At 38.2% G+C, this 24175-nt stretch overlaps 2 protein-coding genes across 3 annotated transcripts in view; both read left to right on the top strand.

The window, feature by feature from the left end:
- LOC139944062 (formin-like protein 3) overlaps positions 1-24175 on the top strand; it is a 78353-nt gene that overhangs the window by 1856 nt on the left and 52322 nt on the right. Inside the window, exon 2 of one of the 2 annotated variants that reach the window (XM_071941017.1) lies at positions 15397-15581. Coding sequence is in view for 1 of the 2 variants with exons in the window: in XM_071941016.1 (XP_071797117.1) it covers positions 18230-18260 (31 nt within the window). In the remaining variant the exon portion in view is untranslated. Of the gene's footprint in view, positions 1-15396; positions 15582-18168; positions 18261-24175 lie in introns of those variants that run through there. The other variant, XM_071941016.1, reaches the window with a different exon arrangement.
- LOC139944119 (uncharacterized) lies at positions 501-7648 on the top strand. Its single transcript, XM_071941078.1, has 8 exons — positions 501-652; positions 1519-1863; positions 2203-2339; positions 2664-3106; positions 3365-3535; positions 4352-4440; positions 4595-5756; positions 6446-7648. The coding sequence occupies exons 1-8, from the start codon at positions 615-617 to the stop codon at positions 6686-6688; spliced, it is 2628 nt and encodes an 875-aa protein (XP_071797179.1). The 5' UTR covers positions 501-614; the 3' UTR covers positions 6689-7648.

The following is a 24175-nucleotide window of genomic DNA, read 5'->3' as shown; positions in this document are numbered from 1 at the left end:
GGATCGTCGCGAACCGTGCCGGAATGTTCCGAGAGCACACGAAAAGTTCCGAACCGCTGTAGAGGTTAGTTTTTAGTGCCTTCCCAAACCTACGTATAGCGGCTTTCTGAGAGACAATAAGAAAAATAATTGTATGAGCAGTAAGAAGAGTGGACAAAAAAGTGTCTGGTCTTATCGTCTCGGTTTGTTACATCTTATAAAGATGTAAAGCAAGATGATCTATGCACCCCACCCCCCTCTTTGAACTCGCACGTACAGTTGAACTTTGACACGGTAAGCGTTTGACTGCGCAACGATGCGCCTTTAAACGCGCCGCCTCAAAACGGCGCCTCTAAACGCGGGCGTTGTGGAACATCTATTTTACAGAAACCGCGCAATTGAAATATTGTGTCCAAGGTCACGTATGTGACGTAATAATGAAAAAAGCGCAAAAGTTCGGAAGTTTTCTTGGCAACATGCTTGCGGCGGCAACCCAAAGTTTGTCTGAGTTTTCTCTTCAACGGGTCAACACAGGTTTTTGTTTCGGTGCGTTTTCAATGCAAAGTTGCAGAAATTTCTCACAGAGCTTTATCTTTTGAGATACTTTCCGAGTGAAATTATTTACAGTGATCAAGATGTTTAACTTCGCGGCAGCAGTATCTGATAGAATCAGGTAAGAGACAAAAAATACTGATGTTTTTGTGTTATAGGCCTACGTTATACGCCCAGCCTACACATGAGCCTACCTAGTGTTTGTACTGTGTTTGTTAAGAAAGTGAGCAACATTTTGCAAAATTTAACTTCAATTGACTTTGCTTATTTTTAATTTTGATCTTCCCACTTGTTGTGAATCTTGTTGTCATAAAACATTGAGTAACTCTAAGATTGCCAGTGAAATTTTGAAATAATTTGTCATGCAATGATGTACAGTCTATAGATTAGGACACCGGTTTTGCTTGCTGTGATTATGCAACGAGCTTATATGAAATTTTTTATTTTTGCATTGGTATGCGTAGACGTAATATACTTTTGCATTTACCTTGTTTCCACAAATAATAATAATATGAATTTAGACACAACCATAATAAGCAACAAATAATTCTACAACAAAAAGTTTGTGCATAATTCCTTAGACGGATATCGTCTTGTATCTCATGACCGAAAGTCGTATATCCCATTAGATAGTTTGTCTTGGTATTTCTTACATTATAACATTTCTCATTGCATTGGAATGGTCCAAAGGTACAACTTTGCAAATCGGTACACTTCCTTCTTTGTAATCTTACTTCAATTGTAGAAAGTTTATGCCGTCTTTACTCTTTTAGTCCGATGGCCTAGGGTAATTTTTCGTCAAAATCGTAACACGCTGGATTAAAGCGTCAAAATTGGTACGGTTGTTCTGCTTCAGAAAACATGTTATTGACAAACAACGAAACAGACCTCTTATTACAATTGAATCGTCCCATCAGTAGTGAGACTAAACTCTCCCAAATACGTCAGTAAAAACGTGTTGTACTTGTATCGATACTCTCATTTTAGAATTTTGAGGAGTACGAAGGTTCATCCTTTCGTACCAGAGGCCGAGGATGGATTCCCGGCCGAAGGAGGTGGGGATAAGACCCACGGATACCCACCAGGTACCCGGTCATCAACCTCCGGGAAAGATGTACGTATCAGCGTGGGCTCCCCACAAGGAGGAGGGGCCCCAGGAGGAGGCAGGGCCCATCAGATGATGAGAGGTGGTGGTATGGCCATCGGGCCTGATGTAAGATCTACCGGCAAGACGTCTGGATCTAAGACGTCGTCATCACGAGGAGGTGATGTAGGATATATCGCTTGGGATGAGCGGTGCCCCAAGACACCAAGGAAGAAATATCAAAGAAGGTAAGGTTCGAAGATTAAAATTGTTATCGGGAATTTTATGACAGTCTTTTTATCATTCGTTGTGAAATTGAAATGACATATGTGAAATGGGTGCAAATTTTTGACAATATTCAAATCGAAGACAATCAAGAATATAGAAAAACAAATAAATAAACACTACAACACCCCCAACACACAGACAAACATCCCGAAACTTCAACAAGCATACTATTTTACTAAACAAAACAATGAAATTGATACGAAGCAAACCACTGAAGGCGGGGGCTTGTATTCATTAAATGCTCTTTGTTTTAAGGTTTGAGGTTTTGTTATATTTATTTTAATCTCATGCTTCCACAGGGCGCTGACACCATGGCGAGCGAGACTGCGAAATTTTCTCACGCCTCGGCGAGGCCGGAAGGCAACGGTCGTCTTGCCCCTGGATAAACCCCAACGGTCCACGGTGGAAGCACAGGCGAAAGGAGTCAGAGTGAAAAGTGAGCTTGACAAATATTTCCTGATTATTAACATTTTTGTGTTTTAGAAAATTGGTCTAATCTTGGATTCTTCTTGGATTTTCTTTACCAATCTATTGCAGGACTGTCCAATATTAGTTCAAGTTCAAGCTGAAAACGTTGGTTTATTAATAACAATAATATTATATTTGTTTCAAAATGTTTGCAGTCATTTTATCAAAATTCTTTTAACGGACAATGTTGTGTGTAATTAATATCTATGTTGTGTTTGTGTGTTTATGTAACTAATAGGAAGAACAAAACTGAAGTTCAAACGAATATTTATGTCTCTTGCAATTTTGTTAGAATCACATCGACTAGACGCAAAGGTCACCCCTGACATTGACCATCATCAACTGCCTGGTGTACCGCAGTTGAACCTCAACTCCAAATCTCGCTCTTTCCATGAAGAAGAATCGGATAATGACGAGTCCGGCTCCACACCCAATGCAGCTGTAGGGACACATGATTCTTCAACCCCCACTACCCCCTTTGCTGCAGCGATGAGGCAAGAGGTGACAAAGACCTCATTTTCTGTTACTTCACTGAAGATCACAAGCAATGCTCGTGATGATGACCATCTTATTGATGCGTCCCGAAAAGATGCTGCCTGCTCCTCATCTTCAAGAGGAAATGCTCCAAGCACAAAGTCACAAGGAGTGAAGACAAAGGAGCAACAACTTCCCAAAGCTCCCAAACTGCCAAACAGGGAGAAAGAGGAGGCCATTTTCCGTGAGCACAGATTTGCGGTAAGTGTTGAGAGAAAAACAATGACTTCATCAGTTGCTCCCTGATATTGATTAGATAATAATTATGAATGTGGTCTGACTTGTATGAATGATGAGAGCTACCACAAATCTTCGATATTATCAATGCACTAAAGGATTGTCAAATAATAATACTTTTTAGTAACTTACACAGTGCAATGTTTTCAAGGTTGGAAATCACTGACACAGAAGTCAAAAGTTATGGTAAATTAAATTGTTTTATATTTTTTACATCCACAGCTCGGAATGAATGTAAGCTTCATCTGTGACAGTTTGGTCGGGTGCCAAGGCTATAACCCGGAGTGCCGGTGGCTGGATGTCATGCGAAGTTGCATTCTTCGCAAGGAAGAGTTGAATAGTCTGTTGGCTGATGGTAACCAAATCATGCCGTACACAAAATTCGAGTTAGAGGTGAATATTGTTGCATTGTTCTGTTTAATCTTAAAAACCCAAAACTTGAGACGAACTTGCTGGTGCCATGTCACTTTAATTTATGTAAAAATTCCATTGTATTTTTCCTTAGCTGTTAGTTCTGTTAGATTCCTTATCGAGTTTGTTTACATTTTACAATAATTTAAAGGAACACGTTGCCTTGGATCGGACGAGTTGGTCTATTAAAAGCGTTTGAAACCGTTTGTTATGAAATGCATATGGTTAGAAAGATGTTTTAAAAGTAGAATATAATTATCCACACAAGTATCACTCGAAACTGCACGGTTTTCCCTTTTACGTCGCGAACTATCACGGTCGGCCATTTATGGGAGTCAATATTTTGACTCCCATAAATGGCCGACCGTGTTAGTCGACAGGGTAAAAAGAAAACCACGCAATTTCGAGGCATATTTGTGTAGATCATTGTATTCTACTTTTACAATATCTTTCTAACCATATACATTTTACAACAAACGGTTGCAGAACGATTTTCAAAGACCAACTCGACCAATCCAAGGCAACGTGTTCCTTTAACTCTATAATAAATTTTGACATCTACGTGTCATTGGTTCTGTTGTCCTGCCGGCATGGCCTAATTATAGACCTTTTTTTCGTGCCGCAGCAATCTTGAATTTCTCCCATTAAAATCAAGGCCAAAAAAACCAAAAAAAAACCGAAGCTAGACATACAAAGAGTCTGTTCATTTTTGTGCAATGAATAATAGCATTCATTACTGTTATTTGAAACAAGGAACATGACCAAGTTGGTGGCTATTGTTTTTATTTTTTTTATCAGACCATCAACATGAACGCCATTCTTGCAATAGAAAGAATCTACCACCTGAACAAGCTGGTCTTCGAACATGTCGAGCAAAAGAATAATGGGTAAGTAATTGAATGACAAACGTTACCCCCCCCCTTAAAAAAGAAAACAATTCATATATCCCAACAAATAAAACACAAACGATGCCAAGTTTGTATGTTGCACTCACATTTGAATTATTCTAATCTTTGATTTTAAATCTTTTCCTAACTACAGGGTGAGGAACCTGAGGTTATTTGAACCTGTAGAGAAGTTGCTCTTACAGGAGCCACCAGTATCGGCTGGTAATGGAATCCAAGCACGTCAAGAAAAGCCCAGTCCTCAGCCAGAACCAGAGGCCAAGACCGCAACGAAAACGAGGCAAGCCGCTCCAAAGACCGTATTAACAGTTGCCAAAGAAAAAAGGGAAACGGAGTCAAAAAGTGATGACAACTCCTTGATTCCACGGAGAGCCACTTTGGTTAAACGACCAAAAGAAAGTGTCGCTCCCTCGATGAAAGTTGCAACTAGGAAGCTGCCAAATTCAAAGCAGACCCCAACAAGTACCGGGAGCACAATACTAAAGCACGCTACACTTTTTGGAGTGATGAAGCCCAAATGTACCGATGCCGTGAATCAAGCCCAGAAGAAGACAACAAATGTAGTAAAAGTAGCACCTGCCGGAAAACAGCAATGCTCAAAACCAACTGCTGCTCAGGTTGGTTCCTCGACTAAGCCGACAGAGGGCGCTACTATACCAAATATCGCTCCATCGTGTCTGAAGAAGCTGATGCCGCACATTCCACCCTATCCAAAAGTCGACCCAGCTGAGTTGCAGTACGTCGCTGACAGGGATGGAAACAAGATCATTCTCGGGACAGGTAACTTTGCTGTGGTCTTCTTGATGCGTCGTCGTAGTGATGGCACTCTAGTCGCCCTCAAGCAACTCCAGAAGAACTACTTCAGGATGACGCCCGACATTGCCATGCTGGAGGAGGTCACCGCTCTGCAAGCGGTACGGCACAGTCCTTACTTCCCCAAACTCTACGGCGTGGTCGACTTCAGGTCGTACGCCCAGGAGCTCATCGGAGACGGGAGTGTTAACTCCGCGAAGAACTTCACCGCGGCAAGGTTCCACCTCTCACTCCTCTGCCGTGGGGAGTGGCTCCACGTCTGCCGTGATATCACAAGAGCTATGATGGATCTTCACCGTGTCTGCTATCTCCATAATGATCTCCACACTGGGAATGTCATGGTGTGTAGAAACCCACCGGGGTCAAAGTTCAAGTGGTCGGGGAAGATGATTGATCTGGGGTGTGCTCATAGTATATACAGTTCGGCACCACCCTTGTCGCTCACAAAAGAGCAGAAGCAGTCGATGTACCAAAATGCTGTTCAGGTTAGACACCAATAAACCTAGGAAACACATCTTGCTTTCTTTCTATATTCTCACTCTTTTCATTAGAGAAGCTCAACATATTTATGACCGTGCATGCTTCTCTGAAAACACAGTGTCCACAGATTTACATTAAACTTTACACAGTTGGAAGATTACTAACTGAGGTGCTGTAGTTTTTACGAAATGAGTAAAACGAATAATGTTCGTCTCAGTTTTAGCATGTAAAAACGTATTAACAAGTTATGCTATGGTTTTGGTATAATATCATATCTGGTTCATGGGATTTTACATACTAATTAAGTTTTCGTCTCATGAGATGAAAATTATTTTGTGACTTGTTTCACTCATTTCTCAACCTCAGCTAGTAATATTTGAAGGGAAGCTCAACTATCATTATCTTCAAACCCTGTAAATTAATGAAAATCTGTGGACATTTTGAAAAAGTACCCGAATCCTTTAAGTGATATTCTTATGTTGTTACCGCAAACCTCTCTTAGCTGTACTTCCTCTATGCAAAGTTTCAAATCCTATACTTAATGCATACATTGACGACAATTTACTAAACCTGTATTCGAGGCAGCATATTTACAAACGTTGCACAGAAAACTCTTACAGTTTTTAAAACACTGAAAGCGTCAACAAACTTAAAGCATGGCTCCCTGCTTAAACTTTATTCTGTTGTTTCGCAGATTGCTCCAGAGGTAGTTGAAGGCAAAACCTGCAAAACAGTTGAGTCGGATATCTACAGTCTCGGACGGGTGTTTCTTACCGTGGCTCACGACGCAAGCTGCCTGTCATCACTCCGACTTCTCGGCCTGGCTTGCATGAAGAGAGACCCCAAATTGAGACCCAAGCTGAAGACTGTATACAAGAAGATAAATGCTATGTGTTACAGCACCAACACGGCCCGCAAAGAACAGCCACTGTCTTAGATTACTCTTTTGATAAAAATTTGAAGTGTTGGAAATCAAATTATTAACTATATTCAAATTAATTAATAGCTGACGTTCGATCCAAGCAGAGTCTTTCTCTCGAAGACTAAACTTAGCCTTCGAGAGAGACTCTGCACAGGGTCGCAAATCAGGCCGTTAAATATTTTGCTTGAATGTATACCACCTTTTGGTTGGCAAGCAGTTTACAAGAGCTAATTACGTTTCTCAGAAGTAAAATAAAGCATTCAGTTTTCGAAAGATAAGTCCCAGGTTGCAATATCTAAAACCGCCTTAATTTTTGTTTGTCTTTCTAGTGTTAGTTTAGGAAAAGGGGCCTTTTATGTGAGGGCACATGTTCTTAAAAAAACAAAAACAAAACAGTGTTCTAATTGGAGTTGCAGAAACAAGTTTTAGTTTGATTATTATTTTGATTCATTTTGCAGAACATAATTTTAGAACGATAATAAGTTTCCAAACACTTTCTGACACAAGTTTAGGGAAGGCTGCCCTGCAGGATAGGGCATCTGTCCTTAAACTTTTTAGTGAAAAGTGAATGCAGATAGTTTCAATTGCTATCTAAAGGCGGGTAATTTTAAAGCAGTTCTTTTTATGAACTGTTAGGCTAGCATGAACTGTTAATTATTTTTTTCAATAACTTTCTAAGGAAAAACTTAGGTACATTATTATTCAATGACAATCGCCTGACAACACAGTTTTTCAAAAATAATTGCTTTCTAAATAAATGCCCTTATACACAAAAGTTATTACTAATATCAATTTTACCTTACCAATCACTATAGATTTTCCTTCAAACCGTTGTTTTTATAAATAGTAGTTTAAGCTGACCATGCTTTTAATATTTTGGTAATCGTATATTGAAGTCGTCTTAGTATACGATTACCAACCTATCAAAAAGCATGGTCAGTACAAACTACTTTATTTGTAAAAACAACGGTAAGCCTAGGCAAAGTTTAAAAAGGTCAATAAAATTGAAAAATTAACAGGTAATGTGTGGTTGCGTTTCTTTTTATTTTTATTTCGTTGCTGATTTCCAAATGAAAAATTACCAAAGGGAGGATATTAATTCAACAAATAATTAGCATAAAATCTTACTTGGTGAAAAGCACTTCAGCTGTTGATAATGTTTAACTTTTAAAGAAAACAATTTTTTTACAAGAAACGTGTGTCAGTGAGTGGGATGCAAAAACATTTCCATCTGAGAAACGTTTCTGCTCAGATTGTGTATTCCAATTTGGACTATTATTCCTGCAGCCGATTTCACGAAAGTGTGCGTAACTTGCGCCATGTCGTAAAGTTACGCCACGTAAATGTTGCGCAGCTGCGCCATTTCCTCTAGTTGCATTTCACGAAACTTGTCTTAGCTGCGCAACCTTTTAATTAATGACAAACACCGCGAACGAGGCTTATATCATTATTTCAACGACTGTTGCCTGAAACCGCTAGAAAAAAACTTCACAGCGGCCATTTTAAAACACGATCTTTTTTACACGGAAAACAACATACAAATTAATGTTACACACAGTGAAGTTTCAACGGACGAAGGAATTGTCGGGATGAAATGGCTCATCTTTAACCACTAATCTACGATTTTGTAAAGGTAAGTTTGTAGACATTTATAGAAAGGACTACTTAAATGATTACATTATCAGACACTCGCTTTTCAGATTATTTTGAACAGAAAAAGGTCGTGTGGTGATACTTCGTATTGTTTGTATCAAAACTCAACAGTTTTAAAACCTCGTATTACTGTGACCTTCGCTGGATGTTATGTGCATACTAAACACACATATTTTTGGGATTACTGAGTAGAAGAAGTTTACTAGTAACCATGGAGGTAGATGAAATACGGGATTCCGAGCTACGGTCGTAGTGTCGGTGATCCAGACAAACTAGCTCAAAATGGTACTACAACTTCGGCAGCTTCGTCAATTATCCACGATGATCACATTGTGCACAATTTCAACCATGGAAGAGGTTTTTTTTCTCAAATAGCTTAACTGAATGCTGCTGTCACAATTTGATTGTTTCCCCCTTTTTACAATTTTCATGAAACGAGGTATATAAATCTATTTATTTTTCATTTTTTGTATCGATGCTATGTTATTCAAAATGGGGCTTCATGAAAAACGCCCTTTATTAAATCCCAAGCTTTATTTGTGGACGATTATTTACTGACATCATTACCTTTTTAAAAACATGCCTTTTTTACTTCTTGTTCTTCTCATTATAGAATCATCAACGAAAGGGAGTGACCCAAAAGCAACTTATTACGTATAAACAACAACACCCAAACGTGAAGAGTATTGATGTCGTGTCTATACCGATCCTCTAATGTTTTAAATTTAACAACAGCAAATCCTTTCAACTACATTAAATTAAATAAAAATCATTCTCTCCAAATATTTACTGGAGTTTTTTTGAAGACAAACTGTGTGACTACCATTATTTGTCATCTTCTGACAGCTAAATTTAGTTAATATAGCTTCATGTAGTTTGAGTAATTTTTGGTGCGTGGGGTATTGGTCTTGAATTATGTTACAGTGGTTACTGAAAGATCTATAAAATAATAAGCCATGTAGTATTTTGCTGCAATAAATAAAACATTGTTTATAAATGAAAATAAACTTAATTGAAAAAATGCATATGAACTAATTTGTTTCGACTTGTCTGTCTTGTATGAAAGTATTTGATTTGTTTTGATATGGGAGGATAACATTTTTTAATGGAAACAAAATCGGCTGATTTGTTGATATGGGACTGTTGATCGGAACCGATGAGTTCATAATTGACAAATACAATTATGAGTGACGAAAGTGTTAACTGAAATTGTATTTATGGTTGCAATTCCAACCAACAGACACTGGTTTCTAGGACCCCGAAAATCGTGGCCGAATTTACCGCTATTTCCTTAAAAAATGTTGTTTTTTTTTTTTTTTTTTTTTTACAAAGCAAAACGTACTTGAAACCATTGACTGATTAATGTGTTTTTGTATTGTTTCCGTTTAAAGAAAGAATGAAATATATTTTGGAAAACACTGAACCGTCGTCGCTGCCCCAGGAACAGCGTAAGCTAACCCACGCAAAATCGGTGGATGGCAGTTTTATTTACTTGCGCAATAAACTACTTACTTGCGGCATCAAAATCGAGGGCGTAAGTTGCGACATTTTTTGTAGTGCAACTTTCCGGCTTGCGCCACTTCTAGACGTGGCGTAACTTTCGTGAAATCAGCGGAACTCGGCCATAAATTTGTGGCGCAACTTGCCCCGTAAACGTTGCGCAAGTGGACTTACGCAGTTGCGTAAAGTTTCGTGAAATCGGCTGCAGTTGTGCCGATGGCAGTTTACTTGCGCAATAAAATACTGACCTGCGCCATCAAAATTGAGTGCTTAAGTTGCGCCATTTTTGTGGCGCAACTTTCAGACTTAATAATAATAATAATATACAGCGTGGCGTATTTTTAGTGAAAACCGGTGTAACTTGACAATAATTTGTGGCGCAACTTATGCCATAAATGTTGCGCAAGTGGACTTACGCAGTTGCGTAAATTTCGTGAAATCGGCTGCTGCCATGTGTCAATGTTGGGCGCGATCGGTCAATCTGCGCGATCAACAGATCGCGCTGCGCTATTGAAAGATCAATTAAGTCGCGCAGCAATCGGTCGATCGCGCAACAATCGGTCGATCGCGCATCAATCGGTCGATCGCGCAATGAACATCTTTGCGCGATTGAACGATCGCGCTATAAGTATTTTTCCCCGTTATCAGCCGATCGCGCAGGAAAGGCTTTGCGCGATCTACCGATCGTGAAGGAATGGGGTTGCGCGATCGACCGATCGTGCAGGAAAAGTTTTGCGCGATCTACCGATCGTGCAGGAATGGGTTTGCGCGATCGACCGATCGTGCAGGAATGGTTTCGCGCGTTCGACCGATCGTGCAGGTAAACCGTCCTTCATCTATGGTAAACCATTCCTGGGCGCGATTTCTCAAAGCAATAAAATTCATTGCAAGACAAATTTCCAGTATCACCATAGTGATTTATATTGTAACGTCACACTTTAGTTAGCAACTACGATTGATTTGCAGTTACATCGGCCGATCGCGCCTAACAATTCCTGCACAATCGGCCGATCGCGCCAAACAATTCCTGCACAATCGGCCGATCGCGCAAAACCATTCCTGCACAATCGGCCGATCGCGCAAAACCATTCCTGAACAATCGGCCGATCGCGCATAACCATTCCTGCACAATCGGCCGATCGCGCCGAGCCATTCCAGCACGATCGGTTGATCGCGCATGTTCGTTGCCGAATGTTGCGCGATCGACCGATTATTGCGCGATCGACCGAATGTTGCGCGATCTACCGATTGTTGCGCGATCGACCGATTGCTGCGCGACCATTAGATATTTCAATAGCGCAGCGCGATCGGTCGATAGCGCAGCGCGATCGGTTGATCGCGCAGATTGACCGATCGCGCCCAACATCAATATAGCCGCTCCTGCTTGTCGACATATCTCAAAAAATATGTAGGTGTGTCCGATTGTATACCGTCTTTGCACAGTTTGTACACGTACAATGCAGATGCGCTTGATATTTAATTTTTTTCTTCAGATTTGCAGTTTAAACTTGCAATAATTTTAAGATTTGTTCTGTTATTGAGTTGACAATTTCACATGACCATAATTAGTTTCATTCAATAAGTATAAACACAGTCCAAAATAACGATGTAATTAATACTCAAGCTGACCTTAATGACAAAACAAACATGGTGAAGCTTCCCCAACTACACATACAATAATGGCTCCACAACTAGACGTTAAATAATGGCTCCCCAACTACACGTTCAAAAATAATGACACCATCTACACGTTTAAAAATAATGACAACAATTTAGACCTGGGCGAATTATGCCTTTTTAGGCGCGAATACCTATTTATAAACCGGATAGTTCTGTACTTACAACCAAGTAACCGGATATTCTTTAATATCCGAATATCCGCGGACGTCGGGAGACAACTGATAGGAATGTTTGTCTGATCCTTATGAAACTTCTATTAAGACAGCATAAAAACAGCATAAATTAAGTATTTAACTATGCTCACCTCTGTGAAGAGTTAAAACAATGACATTTCTGACGTAATTTGTTCAAAGATTACGAAAGTTTTCCTTCACGTAGAGTCAATCACGATCAAAAGAAAAAGCAAATCGCCATCTTTAAATTAGATCCGGTTATTTTTATGAATGAACCGAGTGACACTGTCTAAAACTAATATCAATCCGCCCATAAGATCTCATTCACAAACGAACAGCGCCCTCTAGCGGAAATAAATAAATATTAATATGATTTTTTTTAATAGCGCCCTCTAGCGGCGAAAAAAATATTCAATTATCCGGTTAATTTCGGACAGTTGGCCAGCGGTATCCGAATACCAAAATTTCACTAAAGTCACACACACACAGTGTACACTCTGACCAAATGACCATGAATTAAACTCTATGTACTATGACTTAGAAAAAAGTAACCAAGACACCATCCACACGTTCAAAAACAATGACACCAAATACACGTTCAAAAATAATGATACCATCTACATGTTCAAAATAGTGACATCAATTACACGTTCAAAAATAATGACACCAACTACACGTTATTTTCACTTCTTTTTTTGGACGTGTAGTTAGTGTCATTATTTTTGAACGTATAGTTGGTGTCTTTTTTGAACGTGTAGTTGGTGTCATTATTTTGAACGTGTAGTTGGTGACAGTATTTCTGAACGTGGGCGGGGATTGGGGTAAGCTCCATATAAGTACCACCGGACGAAGTGGAAAACGATTCGGTTTTTCTAAACGAAACTTAAGTGTAAAGTTGTCAACAAATACACTCGCGCTTTAATAGGATGTTCTATTCTTCATGTTGTTTTCGTCTCATGAGTCTCTATTTATCTAGGATTGTATCAATGTTGAGTCTCCGAGTGTGTTTTAATTGGGTGAAAATTATTCAATGGCTGGTCAGTTAGTACAAATTTCCCCTCTTTTGGCATCTGTCTTTAGATTGTTTAGAGAGCCATTTTTTCTTCGTGGCTCCCGGGGCTGGATCTTTTCCAGCGCAAGCATTCTTTTTGTCCCTAAATGATTGTGTTGTATCAAAAATGGCAAGGGGGTGTTTTGGGTACGTACTTGAAGTCATGGTTAGCAAGTAGAAGTATCGGTCGTGTAATAAACGTTTTAAAATAATTATTCACAGTTTGCAAGTTCTCTTGACTTAAAATTTGCATAAGCGAATAATTACTCTAACACGTTTAATACACGTCGTATTTCTGACACCATGACTTCAACTACGTACCCAAAATACCCCCTTGCCAGATTTTTATAGTGCTCTACAACTAAAATAACGGAAGTATCTCAATAGGATACATCCAGCCCCGGGGGCCACGAAACACAAAATGGCTCCCTAAAGAATCTAAAGACAGATGATAGACGCTTTACCATTAGTAACTAGAACAAGTATATCTCCTTTATAGCATCTCCGTGTCAACACTGATAGTAATAATGGGTCCCAAATTACACGTTCAATAATGACAATTTAGCATTAATCTGAAACTGGTATAGCCATTACTGAACGTGTAGTTGGTGGAGCCATGATTGAACGTTCGGTTGGGTGAGCCATTATTGAACGTGTAGTTTGGGGATACATTATGAAATGTTTATTTGGGAGCCATTGTTGAACGTGTAGATGGGGGCCCGGGGGAAATTATGAGGCCAAAGATGCTCTCTGCTGCAATCAAGGGAGTCTGAGGGGTGATGTACCATTCTCATTATTGAAATGTAAGGCTTATTTAAAGATTTAATGCACAATTTTTTGATATTGTTTATTGTATCAAAATAACAACCCAATTATAGCTTCGTATCCATATTACATTTTTATATTTCTGAATATACAATGCTCAATAATAAAAAAATTGTATAGCACAAAATTACAATTAAGTCTCAAAGCACTTTTGAAAGGGTGCAAGAGTGAAACAAGGAATGATAAATACAACAATTATAACATGTTGCTATACCATGTTTGCATTTGTATGTTGTAAACCTTTGGCAAAAACTACTGGCTAACAATCATGATTGATTATGTTTTAGCCTAAATTGAATTAAACTGCTTGACTACTCCTTTTTCTTTCTTTTTTAAACTTTTCAAATATTTGGGAAACATTTGATCAAACTGATGGACTTACCCGTGATTTTTTTTTACATTTTAGTCTCCAACTTGATAAGCCTGCAAGACTAGCCCCTAACGAATTTGTTTACAGATTTTGGCAAAAAATAAACTAGTCGACTTACCCCTTGCGATTTATTGATTTTGTGGCCTAAAATAATTGTATAAAACTGCTGGACTTACCTCTTATGATTACATTTTTGTCCACAATTTGATATGCACTGGACACTATTGGTAATTACTGAAAATAATAACTTATTTTGTAACAAGCAATTGAGAGCTGTTGATAGTATCAAATATTGGGAGAAACGGCTCCCTCTGAAGTAGTAGTTATCGAGAAAGGAATAATTTTCCACTAAAATATTTGAATTTGATTTCGAGACCTCAGAGATTTTGAGGTCCCGAAATCAAGCATATTAAAGCACAAAACTTCGTGTGACAATGGTGTTTTGTCTTCCATTATTATCTCCCCCATTTGACAACCATTGAGTTCAAAATTTTACAGGTTTGGGCATATGTTGAGATACACCAAGTGAGAAGTTCGGTCTTTGACAATTACCAATAGTGTCCAGTGTCTTCAAATAATTTTGGACAGACTCAAGGACAAAGTATGCGATGTTTTTTCTACTCTTCTTGACAGAACAGTGTGCATTTGCACGGGTAGTAAATAACCAGCTAGGTTCATGGTTATTAGAAGATCTCATAATGATAATTATTATACATGTATGCAGTTACACTACCAGTACAAATCTTAAACTATATTTAGACAGCTACTTGGAAATATAAGTAAGAACCAAACGCAGTTTACAATTGCAAAATAGCAAATGTCAAAAATGACACACTGAAAATAATGCATAATTAACAAGCATGTATTTAGCGGAAGGGTTTTGTTGTTATCATTATACAACTTCTGATGGCTATGATCTTAATCAAACCTAAAATAAGACCTATGCGCCTTAGGCAGAATTGTCTTAAACAGATGTCATCTAAGGGCATTTGATGAGGGCCCCCCTCAGTAAAGCACTTAACACTGCCATTATTAGTCAGGGACATATCCAGCTAGCTATATAACCTGGCCTTTGGTAAGCTTACAAAAGAACCCACATTATAGCATTTGTTGTATTCTTGTGCATTTCCCGCCCAGTATGGTGCTTTCTTGTTCAATATCCACCGAGTGGTTCAAAAGTGCTTGTCATGTTCTATGTTTGGTCATGGAAGAATAAGAACATGGTTCAATGAACATTTATTATTAGTCTTGTATGTACACGTTTAGAAGTGTCAACAATGCTAGTGCAGAAATTTAAGACATGTCGGCACGAGCCTGTGTGCTCAGAAGGCATAGAGCAAACCTTGATAGGCGAAGTCGCATCTTTTATGATAATGTGATGAAAATTGAATTGAGTGATTTTTTTAAGTGCAGGAATACAACACGCTGATATCAAAAAGATATTATATTATTGTGCTCTCTCTACTCACAGGGAATACACACCCAGGATTTATGATGCGAGTAAACACCGTAAGGAAAGGGATCAGATGTAGCGTGTTGGTAAACGGTTGCAGAGGGGTTGAGTCCGTTATTTCTCCCCCAGGGCTGTTGCTGTAGCTCTGGTCAACCGTCATTGGACTGTTTCGGACTCCGTATGATTCTTGCTCTGCAGTGCAGGTTAGTGCATCACCGTTTAATCGCTTAGAGAATCCTTTTTTTCTCAATGTGTCCATCATTGCTCCATGCTCCACACAAGATAGATCTGTGTTGACTAGAACTGAAAGTTGTTCTACAGCAAGGAAGTACCACGTTTGTGCCCATTTTTGGTTGAAACACATCATCTAGCGTATGGGCGCACTGTAACCCTTTTCACATGGTAGCCATATTCTCCATGGATTACAGCTCGGGGAGGCCCGGGACCCGTTTTTTACCCCATGGTTACACCTAGCACACTTTCACACTGTCCCTATTTCACGGGGTTCCGGTTGCACGTTTTAAGTATACCCCGGGGTTTTACCGCTTACCCCTACTCCGATATTCCCCGGGGTATGCCCATTTGCCGGGGCAGACATAGTGCAGACCGGGGGCGAAAAGGCCACCCGTTATGCCCCGGGAATTGAGTAGTGTGAACATTATGTAAATGAACCATGCTCTGATGAGAGCGTTTGACTCTTGATGGTCAGGGATCAACAAGACCCAAACGAATTCCAGTTGTACTGCTGCCGATTCCTGTTTTCGTTTTTAACTATTGTTAAATTTTTCATTATTTTTACGACTTTTTTTGTTATGTCCTATGTGGAATCTTTCAATGAATTATCTTGGCAAAGTAAATTGTTTTTGAATGTTTATTTTGACTTTGCTCATGTACTTTGGTATAAGGCAACCTGTAACTGCATGCCCGGTGGTTCTGCCAAAAACGAAACAACTACTTCCTTTTCAGCCCATCAAACCTTAAACACATTTCTAAATATGGCTGAACCTTGGCCTTTTGTTCGTGGTAATTTACAGTATAGACTGGTATAACATCGTCTACACGGATTTTTAAACACAATGAAAAAACTGTCTATTTTAAGCCGGAAGTTCAGATTTTGAAGCTACTCTTGACTCACTCATATTTGTGCTAACCATCCAGTCAAACTGTTATGTAAAACAACTCAATTATGTTACTGATGTATTTCAATGTGCCGGGCCAGGCAATAAATATTAGCCCTGACCATCCCCAACCCTTCAAAATCATATACACATTACTAAATAAACAAGATTTGAAAGTATGAAATGAAAAAGCCTGGTGCTCAAAATGAAATAGATATAATAATTAATAATTTGTTTAACAATTAAAGCAAAACAAAGGAGCACTTTAAGTTTAAAATCTGAAGAATGCAGCAAAAAAAAGTAAGATTTCACTTTAAAACTCGAGGAGTTGAATGAGCGCGGGCTTCGGGATCCAAACAATCCTGTGTCTTTATTGTAGGGTTTCATTGTCAATTTAAACATGAACCCTCACTTCCTACCGGATCTCGCCATGAATAGGCCATCATAATGACATTAGAGCCCCTTTAATTTATTACTTCCCTTTGGTTTGTATTCGTATACACTCCTCATCAATTATATCAAATTTATTTGGCTGTTATTCAATTTGTTCGCCCATGACCTCTCGTGGATCAAGTGCTTGAATGGTTTGTTATGTACGTGTGTATGGCCGGTCCGGTATGCTAATAATATAACTTGGCGTTAATTTAACACAGGTTCGTGTATAAAATGTCCGTGCGTTTTGATGAGATCTAAGAAAGATGGAAGTACCTTGTAATCTCAAATAGAGAGGTTGTCACGTGTTTAACACTGTTGCCACCATCTTGGTCGTGTTCCCTGTATCGGGTAATAGTAATGAATTTTTATGCGCATTGTAGTAAAATGAACCAGATTAGTTTTTCCTTCAGTCTCGGTTTGATTACATCAATCGGCATATTATTTGTTACAATAATTGCTGCCCTCGACCACGTCCACGTTTTTGAACAGCGCCACCATGTAACTATTTAAATTTTGTCTTCGTAATTGGGGCCCGGTTGATGACAACATTTCAATGGTGTTCTAAGTTAATTTGTTTAAGTCCTCAATGGTCTTCGAAAGAAAATTGAAATAGCAGATAATGAAAAACGCATGTTAATGACAAAAAAATTATTCCGGAAAGAAATGCTGCAACATGACTATTTGAAATTTCACCCCAAAATGGTTTGTGACATGACTCTTATTCTTAAGTCAATCTGCAATTTTTGTGTGAACTAAATGGATATTATATTGAAACTAACTAATTGCATTCAAGTAAAAGATATTATCTAAATCGAACTCTTGCATGTACCCCCCCCCCCCCAATCACCACCCTGATTATACCCACTTCCAACGTGCGGAGTAAACAAAGTACCCTTTGTTAATACAAATCTGAATATTCAATTGCAACCGTGATATTCGTCTGTAGACCATAAAGTGCGACTTGTAATAAGACTATCAAGATGTATTGACGCTAATCTATTAATTAATGTTGAAAGTTGGCTGCCGTACAAAAATGAAAGTACTTTCCCTTGAAAACATCTCCACGCGCGTGCGTAGCAGCTATCTATTTCTGCACCACCTGTTCGCGCAAACATGCAATCTCATTTGCATATCCTACAGTCCCGTGCATTACAAACTAGTGCGTTAATGTATGTCATAACATGACCATATAACCGGCAGGTAGATGCAGGTATCGGGCATTATGTGGCCGTGGGATCTCCCCTACACAGATAATATGTGATTTGTACTTAAGATCTATAGCAAGTATTGGATATGTCATGTATAGAAAGAAGTCCAACTCATTTCACGGTAAGAGTAGAATTTCTTGTGATTTTGAGTCAATATTTTGTTGTAAATTTATTGTGTTTGATCTGACATCAATATATTTTGTTTGGATGTGTACAGACCGTCTGTGTTGTTTTATTATCTTGAACACAATACAAATGCTGTTTTTTGATTTATGCTTGTATGTAGGACACACTAATTAATGGTAATTTTTATGGGCTGATTTTTTTTCTCGCAGAGTAATTTTACATGTTTGAGGTCGTTACACTTTCATCGTTCTATTCACTAACTTCTAAACATGCAGCAGTCGTTGCATTACATTATGTGCAAGGATTATGGTTGCCATTGTTTTTTCCAGAGAGCCAATTGTACACACATAAAACTGCAATTTGAAATTTGAGAACGGCAATTTTAAAAATGCTTAGGCCGATATTGAATCAGTGAATCTCTTACTTTGTAATTACAAAAATCACAGGATACCTTTTGATTTCAAGATGTCACGATGGTAATTGGTACCACGGGTCTGTATACATAATACACAGTCTATCCCTAACCTTTACCTTTCCGATATACTGCGATTATAGGAGTTAAAATAACAACAGGCAGCTGCCATAATAGCAGATTTTATCATAATGTTGTGAATCAGACATCTGTCTCAATGTCACCACACATAATAATTCAATATTCGCTCTTGTCATAGAGCAAGCGCATTTAAAGGCACTTATTTTCCATTGCCTTCTTATATAAAGACACTAGACACTATTGGTAATTGTAAAAGACCAGTATTCTCACTTGGTGTATCCTAACATGCATAAAATAACAAATCTGTCAAAATTTTGACTTAATTGGTCATCAATATGCAAGAAAAGGATGAAATAAAAAGCACCATTGTTGCATTACTTCATGTGCTTTCAGATGCATTAATGAAAGGTCTTGCAGATGAAGTATTTTGTTATTTGAAATTACCCCTTTCTCAAAAACGACGTTAAATGCAGGAGGATGTTTCTCACAATACTTAGCAACGGCTCTCCATTGCTCGTTACCAAATTTTTGCGCTTTTAAAACAAATATTGTGACTAATTCGTTACCAATTAGTGTCCAAAAACACCACCCTAGATGCAAAAGTTTGTGAAGAAGACTTCAGGTCTGCAGTCTTTTAATAATTATCTCTTTCTCAAAAACTACGCTACTTCTGAGGGAGCCTTTTCTCACAATGTTTTATAATATCAACTACAACGAAACAAATATCAACATCATTTTGAGGTTTACCAATGGTCCTGTGCCTTTAACTTCAATGTCTACACTAACAGTAGCCTGCGAGCAAGCTATATACGTATACTGTTGTTATCAAGCAAGACTTGATGTCCTTGGCAATTTTCCCCCGTGACACTTTCAAAGATAATTGTAAAGACGTTTAGCTTAGAGACGCCATCTTAATTCGTTTCAAACATAGCTTAACCGAGGCTTTGGGGCACACAGTCTGGTGCCATTTTGATGTGTTTATAGTGTCGCTATTCATAAGTGTTGTGAGGATACTTGGGACGTATATTTGTTTTCACCTGCATTTTTTTTAAATTATTAATAAATAGCACGAAACATCACTGAAAACCCATGTCGTGTATAGCTGAGCTCTTTAAGTTAATTATTTGATAAGATTTCCTACGCTGTTTTTTGAAGGTCAGGTACCGGGTCTATTATAAATAACGATCATAATTATCATCTAATAATAGACAACCTCATAGTAATATTTCATCCCTCGTTCGTTCTCATTTGGTTGAGAATAGTTTTCTATTACTTAACAATGAAACCCTTCTTGAATAATTGACATTGAACAACGCCCTCTATTAAACACCCTGTTCGGTTTAATTTTCATAATATTCACTGGGCACAAGGAAATGAGCGATAGGAAAAAATACCAACGATAGAACAAGCTTCATAATTTAGTTTCAAGTTTATATATATCACCGATGGAACAATTCTTCAAATATTATAAATCTAACCCAGAATATGAAAACAGCTATGTAGTAATAGTATAGATCTGCCTTTCCCCTGTTTTGTCGATAAGTTGTCCGACTTTTTTAGGGGTGAAACATATCATCAGAGTCTATAGCAAATTCTAGTGTCATGAGAGGGATAAACAAAACACACCTTAACTGCAATCGGTCAAAGACAATTATGTGATGTCGCGTAACAATGTCAAAAACAAACAAACAAACAAACAAACAAACAAACAAACAAACCAATGTTGTGATTATTTTTAGAGGGCATTCAATATTTTGCCATACACTAATTTGAAAGAAGCAAATAAACAAAACGGTAGCAAGAAGTTTTTTCCAGTAATGAGCAAGTAGAAAGACAAAGTTATTTTAAAAAGTACTTCATAAACAACAAAAGTCTACATCGTTGATGCCCTTTATATATTTTTTAATCTAAAGCAAAATCAATTTGCCTTTTTCTGTAGAGAGATGCCAATGCAATAGTGTCTGCTTGCATTATCGAGCAAAGTTATACAAAAGCGACATTGAAAACGGCCATCAAATAAAATATGTTATTTAATCAAGAAGATGCCCTATATATATATGCGTCTAGTACACAAGTATTTGCTTAACTCATCCCATCCCAAAGAGTGACGTCATTTCGTGACGTCAATCGGGTTCGGGTTTCTCTTTCTTTGCACGTCTTCAAGGTGTAAGATGAGAGTAAATTATCAAAGTGGTATTGGAGTCAACTTTAAACGTTGATTTACTCAATGCACATCGTTTTCCCTGATGTAAATTATTTGTGCAGACAGATTGCAATTTAAAAGCACATACGCAGTAAAAGTTTTTTTTTTGTAGCCTATAATAAAAATATTTGTATTTCCGTGTTTGTAGCTTATGGAAATCATTATGAACAACTTCAATGACACTGGATATAGTTTAAAATGTGTAAGATGAACAAGATCAAAATGGTTGTACTTAACAACGCTTAGTTTTCAATACAATGTTATTACATATACTTTGCTGTTAGAATCACGATTTACTTTATTGTTAACTTATTGGAATACTTTTAACCATCACTGATCAATTTTTTTTACATTTTCAAAAGTTAGTATGATTGCTTGAACTTGAAGGGCTGGGTTGTCAAATGAGTAAAGTACAACATTTCAAAGATTTCAGTCACCCGTGAATCTACATGCAGTTGCCAAGTTTGAATGTTTACTTATACGAGCTATGTCTATTTAAATAACAACCTCAATTAGGTAAACATTTGTCCTAAGTGCATGCTGCAGGTCTAAATATAGGATAACGCAAAGCTGTTCTGTTTGCAAGGAACAAAGAGGAACAAATGCATAGAACAAACAACTTATATTGTTGTAACAAACCAAATCATATGATTTTAGTTTGAAAAAGGAAGTCATGCTGGACGCATGGGCAGGAAATGTGTTTGATCCCCTTTCATTGTCAAAGTCAAATACATATTTGGGTCCCAACGTCGGAAACATCAGAAGAAAAAAAATCCATGGGCCTATTTATACACACTAAAAACTCCCGGATCAGAAATTGACCCGGATTATGGCACCGTTGGGCGTAAGCCATTTCTGAGTCACGCTGACCTTGAATTTGTGTCATAATGACCCGAAACGGGTCAAACTTTCCTAGAACTTGATTCTAAATCCCATTTTAACCCCTCTCCGGGTCAGCCTGGGTCACGTGGCATGAGACCCCGAGCTCGGAGCACCACTATGCTGTTTGTAGTCAATACACTGTTAATTCTACCAAGTACAAGGTAGGCCAAGATATCCAGCCACTGCAATGTACCGTAATTGTTCTTTACCAAAACATTGTACATGTAGATAGTTAGCCCAAAACATACCTGTATGCTTCTTTTTGAAAGGGCAAGGGCAGTCGCACCAATGCATTTTCTCCTTGGTAAAGGGCACCCTGTGAGGATACTTTATATTTATCTTTGAGCATTTCAGGGGCACAATAGGCAATGATAAGGGGCATGAAGGCAGTTTCCTTCGTTGCCTCTATATGTTAAGTATCAGGACTGTATATTGTAAAAAAAAAAACATAAACAAAACGATGTTATTGCGTTTCACTTTAAATCCTTAGCCTATTTCCATCTCATCAGGCTTTTATTTCCATCAATTTGTATGTTACACGGGTCGTGTTTTCAAAGATCTTCAATCATTGTACTGAATATAGGAGATGTTGTTTGCAACAGCTAATTCTATTTTCTCGAATATAGGAGATCTGTAGTCTTACCAAGTTGCCATTTTTAGGCTGTTTCGCGGTACATGTCGTATCCAATTTCCATCGTCCATTGCGTGTTCCTTTGCGTTTAAGATTCGCTGCCGTTCATGGTTATGCAGGTTAGGTAAACCGGCAATGGAAACAATGAGTACAAGTTGGCTGGCATTTCTCGTTCAGAGGATTTAAAAAATAGCCCTTCTCAAATAAACACTAATTGCTTTGTTTTATCATTTTCTTGGGAACCATTTTGAGAGCGTTCTGGTCGCGTGCGTATCCTTAAACAAAAAACTCCTTCTGATGATGCACATTATGTCAATTGTTTGTGTGGTCACACTTCTCATCCTATACGGTCTGCTTGCATATGATTTCACCTTTCCCCTTATACAGGTTTTATATTAATAGGTGGTCCTGTCTCTATAGTTTAATCATGTTCAAAAAGCAAGCAATATAGCTAATGACATCCTAATTGGCATGTCATGTATAAAGCTACGTCTTTAACACTTGACACTGAAGTGTTTTTTATATCCTTGCACATCTCACATCCCGAGTGCAGCTCAAACAACAGGAACCCGACTAAATTGAACGTCAATTGCCAAGGTCACGTGATTGGATGGATTCTATAATACCCGTAATCAGATTCGTATGCTAGACTACAACGGTCGCAGGGTGGCAATGTTGCTACATCATTGTTTGTGGGTTCCTTGCCAAAAAACATTTGGATTCGCTCCATTCGGAAGCTATATAAAGGGTAAAACTTACTATAAATAAACCGCATCAGCACCAGTTGAGTGCAAAATGCTATTTTAATATATAAAAAAATACGCGAAAATACTCAGAAGTCTCCTCACAGCTTTTTAAACTAGACTGCAACGGTTGCAGGATGGCAATGTTAATACGTCACTGTCTGCAGGTCCCTTGCCATTAATATTTTGATTCGTTCCATTAGGAAACTGTAAGGGTGTACCCAATGTAATCTCCCAAAGCATACAGTGCAAAATGCTAAATCTTAAAATACATGAAAATACTTAGAAGTCTGACTACTTTTTAAGGTAAAGGGGAAATTATTCATTTACCCTTAAAGGGTGCACCCACAAATAATCTCTCATAGCATAAGTGTGAATTTCTAAATATTAAAGAACACACAACAAATATTTAGAAGTCTCTCAGCTTTTAAAAGTAAGGGGCCGGACATTTCTAGTTTACATATAATGAACTTTTATCCTCTGCTGAAGTTGACGGGGAGTCTCAGTGCCCGCCTAATTATTATATCTCCTAATTAAAGGGAAGGTACACGTTTGTTAATTGTATAAGACCAGTCTTCTCACTTGGTGTATCCCATCATATGCATAAAATGCCTGTGAAAATTTGGGCTCAATCGGTCATCGAAGTTGCGAGAAAATGATGAAAGAAAAAACACCCTTGTTGGACGAATTTGTGTGCTTTCAGATAGGAATAAAATATTTCTAGCTAGAAGTCTTTTATTATTTTAGTGAGAAATTACCTCTTTCTCAAAAACTACATTACTTCAGGGGAGTCGTTTCCCACAATGTTTTATACTATCAACAGCTCTCCAATGCTCGTTACCAAGTCAGTTTTTAAGTTAATATTTGTTTTGAGTAATTACAAAACGTGTACCTTCCTAGCATCCCTGCACTTGTGCAATTTTTTCAAAACATCCTAACATCAATCTTGAAAAATGTC

Source organism: Asterias amurensis, chromosome 11 (assembly GCF_032118995.1).
Source record: "Asterias amurensis chromosome 11, ASM3211899v1".
Classification (NCBI taxonomy): Eukaryota; Metazoa; Echinodermata; class Asteroidea; order Forcipulatida; family Asteriidae; genus Asterias; species Asterias amurensis.
Note: the sequence above shows the minus strand (reverse complement) of the source record. Positions and strands in the feature narration are given on the sequence as shown.